Source organism: Malus domestica, chromosome 11 (assembly GCF_042453785.1).
Source record: "Malus domestica chromosome 11, GDT2T_hap1".
Classification (NCBI taxonomy): Eukaryota; Viridiplantae; Streptophyta; class Magnoliopsida; order Rosales; family Rosaceae; genus Malus; species Malus domestica.
This window is the reverse complement of record NC_091671.1, coordinates 1,915,722-1,922,014: the sequence shown is the minus strand read 5'-3', so window position 1 is coordinate 1,922,014 and position 6,293 is coordinate 1,915,722. Positions and strand designations below refer to the sequence as shown.

General features: G+C 36.3%; 1 protein-coding gene across 2 annotated transcripts; it reads left to right on the top strand.

Moving 5' to 3' along the window:
* Nucleotides 1-1,419: 1,419 nt before the first annotated feature.
* On the top strand, nt 1,420-5,152 carry LOC103422579 (dehydrogenase FPY6). 2 transcript variants are annotated; one of them, XM_008360641.4, is made up of 13 exons: nt 1,420-1,769; nt 1,865-2,005; nt 2,212-2,260; nt 2,467-2,484; nt 3,005-3,120; nt 3,201-3,314; nt 3,445-3,495; nt 3,910-3,998; nt 4,106-4,166; nt 4,247-4,324; nt 4,476-4,586; nt 4,746-4,921; nt 5,068-5,152. In XM_008360641.4, the coding sequence occupies exons 1-12, from the start codon at nt 1,653-1,655 to the stop codon at nt 4,872-4,874; spliced, it is 1,074 nt and encodes a 357-aa protein (XP_008358863.1). In that variant the 5' UTR covers nt 1,420-1,652; the 3' UTR covers nt 4,875-4,921; nt 5,068-5,152. The 2 variants fall into 2 exon arrangements, with proteins under 2 accessions (XP_008358863.1, XP_008358862.1); XM_008360640.4 differs by having other exon boundaries at nt 4,746-5,152.
* The last annotated feature ends 1,141 nt before the right edge of the window (nt 5,153-6,293 follow it).

Here is a 6,293-nt window from a genome sequence, read left to right as displayed (position 1 = left end):
GAAAACATCTGGTTCGACATACCAAAACAACATGAGAATCAACCAACTTAAGGAACTGGGACGAAGGTGGATGTAGACGTTTATGTAGCCAAGTAGATATGCCAATATTGAATAGCATGGCCTAATCATGTGTGCAAATTTTCGCAGGTGGACTATGAGATGGCATTAGAGTACGCTACACAAAGCGGAGTGAGTGAGGAACCAAGAGACGCCATATTTCTGCAGTCATTGGAAGCTGCTGAAGATAATTTCATCGACTTGCATAGTCCCACATTCGTCTTTCGGCCGTTCTGCTAGGAACTTGTTTTATATTTCAACATCTTCTAGTTCATTTCTAACTGCAAACTGTGTCTGAGAATCATGACGTTACTGATTGTTTCAGTTTATATGTAATTAAAAGTTAATAATTGAAAAGGCATCTTTGAAGCTGAATTATGATGATTCATGAATGTGCATATAGATCTTCCTAGCTTGGGGAGAACTTGTACCCGTGTATATCGCTTTATCTCTCTCTCTCTTCTCATGTGACCAATCATGGAAGAGGGAAGATATTCCCGGGATTCAAGTTTCTCTCGTGATCTTGATATCTAGCATGCTACGAATATCTGTGGGTGGAGGTTAACACAAGCAAAAATTTACCGATCAATTTGGGATGAATAAAGAATTTAGGTGCCAAAGTGACACAAACCCAAAAGTTTAGGAAGCTAATATGTAATGAACCCCTTCAGTCATTAAATAAATAGTTAGCGAAAATTTGGACAGTAGCGGACAAATGTATATTCACAATAGGAGAGAATGTATTTGATAAAACCGTATAATCACATGATATGTCAGGCTACTTAATATCGATATGACATTAATTATTAATGACAGTTATATTTGATAAAATCTTATAATCAAATGATATGTTTGGCAACTTAATATTGATAAGACATTAATTATTAATGACATTTATGTTGTGGCAAACTTGTGTTTAATTAAATTAATTAAAATAGTGTGTTCCAACAACTTCACTATTGTATTTAAATTCAAATTTCTCATAATTTGATATTATTGATACTTGTCATTTACAGTTGATACAATACGAGTAGCGTTTTTTCATTGAAATCTACTGAAGAAGCAACTCACGATGTGATATCACCTTACTGGATTAAAGAATGACTTATATGACACGAGTATACTGTTACGTGATGTCTTATAACAATAAAATAAGAATATGAATACCCATTTTCTATAAGTTATTATTATCAAATGACTCGACATACTTTTTCCCAAGAATGGGGTGTAATAATGCCAAAAGGGAAATTTCCTTGCATGGCAAAATGTGAATTGCACAACCCTTTGATTATAAAAAACTGTTATCGAAGTGCAAAATAATAATTTTAAAATTATGATAATCAAAATAATAATTTTAAAATTATGATAATTATTCTCTAATTAATTATATGTTATTTATGGTAATTGTCTTAATTAAACACTATGCACCGCTCTCACTCTCAGTCACCATCTTCACTGAATTCCCAACCCAAATTTAACAGTTGAAATTGGGAAATCAAGCAAAGATCCATTCCAATCCAAACTTGCAGGATCAAAATCCCATTTGCTAGATTCGCAAGAAAGGCAGACAACTTACTGCATTTGGGTTCTGAAAAATGGGACCCCATATTGCCATTCTTGGAGCTGGAACCTTCGTGAAGACCCAATACATTCCACGGCTCTCTGAGATCTCCAACCTCCTCGTTCTCAAAGCCATTTGGAGCCGCACGGAGGTACTTCAATTTTCCAAAAGCTTAATCTTTTTATTTACAAACAATTAAAGTTTTGATCTTTTTCCAAATTTTTTGGTGGGTTTTGTTTGTTGTAGGAATCTGCTAGATCTGCTGTTGAGATTGCTCGGAAGCATTTTCCAGGAGTAGAATGCAAATGGGGTGATAAGGGCCTTGAAGAAATTATTGCAGATAGTTCGATTCTTGGTGTTGCAGTTGTTTTAGCTGGCCAAGCTCAGGTAAAACTCAAGCTTCTTTAAAAAAGAATAAATTGTGGGTTTTTTTTTTTTTATAAAATTTAAAGCTTTCTGGTTTAAATTCTAATTTGTTGGTAATTTGAATGTGTGAGGATCTTTATTGGATGACTAGTATTATAGGAATGCTTCATGTAGCTGGACTGTTGGATTGACTACAAGTTTGTTAATTTTAATAACTGATGTTGCAGGTTGATTTCTCATTGAGGATGCTCAAGGCAGGGAAGCATGTGCTTCAAGGTTAGTTTTAATTTTCGACGTAATTGTTAAGTTGTGTGAGGATTTGAGATGCCATCTTCACCCGCCATCAACTGCCGGGGAGGTGCATTTTTTTCTATTTGATTGAATGTCTAAATATTATGATGCAATGGTATGGACTAAATTTTTCTATTTGGGTGTGTGCTGTATCTGCTCACTATTGTTTGGCTGACTTGGTGGACTTGAAGAGAAACCTGCGGCAGCTTGTAAGTAGGATGCAGTTTCGGTTGAATTCATTGTGTTATTTGTTGCCTTTATATTTTGTATATTTGTATGACATATAGAATTGAAGATTCTGGCTATTTCTTTCATTGTTTTTACATTTAATCGTTTTATTGTCTACTGGATCTGCACCAAGGTTGAAGTTAATTTGTAAGCATCTTGAGATAGCATGCAACTTATGGTTTCTCTTGCACACAAAACTTTTCATGATATTAACTAGCTTTCGAGCACATAGGGGGTGTGCTATACGCAAGAACATAAGAAACAAAATGATCGTCAGATTGTGTGTCCAAAACAAATTTAAGAATTTCTTTTTCCCTCAAGCTTCTGTGCTTCCTATTCAGTTTTCCTCCATTATCTTTCTTATTTGACCATCACCTCTAATTCACACCACACCAGTGCTTCTATATCAGGATTAGATATAATGGTAGACAAAATATGAGAGGATATATGATTGTTCAATCCAAAAGTTCAAATTTCTAAGTTACTGATCTGATAATGCAGCTACAAGCGAATTGGAAACTGCGCTGTCAAGTTATAAGTCAATTGTTGATAATGCCCCTGACAAACCAATTTGGGCTGTTGCAGAAAATTATAGATTTGAACCTGCATTTGTTGAGGTACTCTGTTTCCACTGCATTAATATTGCTGAATTATTTTTACTTTTTCGACTTGAAATATCCTCATTGTCGCTTCACAGGGAAGGAAACTAATGACTGAAGTTGGAGATGTGATGAGCATCCAAGTTATTGTTGAAGGATCAATGAACAGTTCGAACCCTTACTTCTCAAGCTCCTGGAGGCGTGATTTTGCTGTAAGTGATTTCTTTCAACTTCTCCCTCATTCATTAGATATTACCACAAGCAAGATTTCCGGAGATTCCTTTCATGATTCCTGTACTACTTTGGTTTTCTTTCTCAACAAGATTATCTCCTTTATGGCAGGGAGGTTTCATTCTGGATATGGGAGTACATTTCATCGCAGGACTGAGGATGGTAATGTCACATTTTTCAAGTATTTAGTGACTAAAGTATGGTTTTGGTTTCTGTGAACACGTTCTGTTTCTCTTAATGTACTCTCTGCTGCTTATCCAAGTTATGAATGTTGAAGTTTTATCTGCTGAATTTGACATTATAGATGTACTTATGCTGAAGAAAGACCAAATAATGAATCTAGAATCTGGTGACAGTAAGTGACTACTTTATGGGACTGTCATGGAATTGGGGAGTTCTCGGTAGATGCGTATATATTGTGAAACAGTTAGGTGGTTCACTGGGCCTGTAGGCAATCGGTTTTAGAGTTGGCCTGATTAGTTCAGACTTCAGGTTATCATTTATAAATGCATAAAGCATGGTCGAGTAAATTCATCTTACGACAAGTATCTCAATTTGTCCTGTTCCCTTCAACAGCTTGCTGGATGTGAGTTAGTATCTGTGTCAGCTACAACCTCTCATGTTGACAAGACCTTGCCGGCACCAGATAGCATTTCCTCTCTCTTGTAAGTTATTATTGGATATAGTTAATTTACAGAATCTGTTTTTTTTTTCCTCCATATATTCTTGCAGCAACAAGTCCACATGTGACCACTGGATTTTGTTTCTTTAGTCAACTGGAGAATGGATGTTCAGGGGTTTTTGTGATGGTGGTCTCCTCAAGGTCACCAAAGGCATGTGGCAAAACTTAATTTCACTTTATAGTTTTTCATCTGCATAAACTTTTTTTTCTCATGGTGCTCTATATCATCAGATAGTTTGGCGATTTTCTGGCTTGAAGGGGACGCTGCAAATTGAGCGTGGGAACCAAGATGGACAGCATGGCTACGTGGTATGTTGAAATTCATCCTGCAGTGTACTTAATTGTGTGACATTGGATGTCAGAATCGGATTCTTTCCTTTTTTCCATCAAGACTCAAATTTCATCGAAATTAACTTGTAATAAATTGGCCAGCTCTTGATCGCTCATCGTACTATTATAGGTTTTATTTTATGGTTCTGATGGACAAAGCACAAGCTCCTTCTACCAATTTAGTGGAGTGGATGAAGAATTCAGAGCTTTCTTTAATGACATAACACAGGCCACTCTAAAGGTAAATTCAGATGTCAATCGTCATGCTATTTAGTTTTAACTTTTAGCATGTTCCAAGTGACCTTTGCATTTACATGTTTAGTTGTTTCCGTTTTACTACTCTGGTGTGTGTGTGTTTTCTGTTCATCCCCATTTTCTTATGGTATTTGCATTGTTGCAGAAGGGGACTAGCTACGAAGCTGAGCCTCGCATGTCTTTTTTGGAAGGTGCCAGAGATGTTGCCGTTCTAGAGGCAATGCTTGAATCTGGAACGAAGCAAGGGGCGCCCGTTCAAGTGAAAAAGTTTTGACCAAATAATTAGATCTCTCTCCGGTTGCAGTTGCTTACGGTATTGAGGTGCATTATAAGTTCAATTTTCTTTTCTTTTTTTTTTCTTTTTTTTTACAGTGAAATTGTTACGTTGAAATAAGAAAGGGAATACATTTACGTTACAACGTTGAAGAGTTCTAAACGATTGGTTATTGCCTCTCGAATGGTATCAGGATTGTAAAGGAGGAGAGTGTAGCTTCTGCAACTACACATTCATTAAGAGAATTCTGGTAAAGCTGTTTGATTTTTTCTGTTCAATCCCTTAACCTCTTCCAAACCATTGTCCTACCTGGGGTATATACGGTACACCACCACGAGGCGTAGAGATCCTTGATACTCGGTTAAAGAGTATTGTAGTCGTAATTCAGTTCTATTTGTTTTCAAAGCATTTCAGATCTAGTTGTGAACAGATCCTTGCGCATGAATTGGTTCCAAGAGTTCTCATCACTAATGAAATTTTTGTTGTTTCATTTGCTATGCACACCTGAAAAATGGAAACTTGTGAAAGCCACTTAAATCAAAAAGTACTTTAATGAAGGTTAAAAAAGTTGCGTTTCCTTTAAGATGCAATGAAAGTACGAGCATTGAACTCATGTGAGGACAACCAAATACTAGAGGCAAATGGCCTTCTTTTGTCAAGAAGCCCAATTGATCCATTCAAGCATAGCTTATCCCTTCCGCTTGTAGAGAACTGAGTTTCACGACTGAAATCTGCACACTTTTTTTTACTTTCTACCACTTTTTTTTACTTTCTACTCACCTGCTTATCCATTTTAATTTTCTACATGTTATAAATATGTAAAAGTTAGAGGGATAACCTTTTTAGTGAATGGAGCGAAGCAGGTGTAAAATGTCACACTGAAACGATAGCACAAGAGGATAACAAATAAAAGATGGAGGAAGAGATGATGTTATTGATCTTTCTTTCTTTCTGTGTGTTTTGATGCAGTCGAGTGCTCTATTTATAGAGCAACTCGTATTACTACATTTTGAAATTTACAACCCTCAACTTTGAAAATATGATCTTTTTGTTTCCAAAGTCTACATTCATCTGCCAAGGATTTCAATATTACTGTGGGCATTCATTACCCACTAGCATTTTCAACACTCCCCCTTGGATGCCCACATATCAACATCAGTTGCCTTATTAAAACCTTGCTTGGAAAAACCCAGTGGGAAAAAACCATAGCGAAGGAAAAAGAGTATAACTTTACCTGGATTGTTGATATAGTGTTAAGTATGCTTATGTTGCCTCGTTAAAACCTTGATAGGAAAAACCCAGTGGGAAAAATCCTAATCGAAGGAAAAAGAGTATAACATGCATGTATCATGGATGCTCCCCTTGATATATATCTCCCCTGATTCCGCACTCTCCAAATTTAGCTGTTTGGTAAGTTGA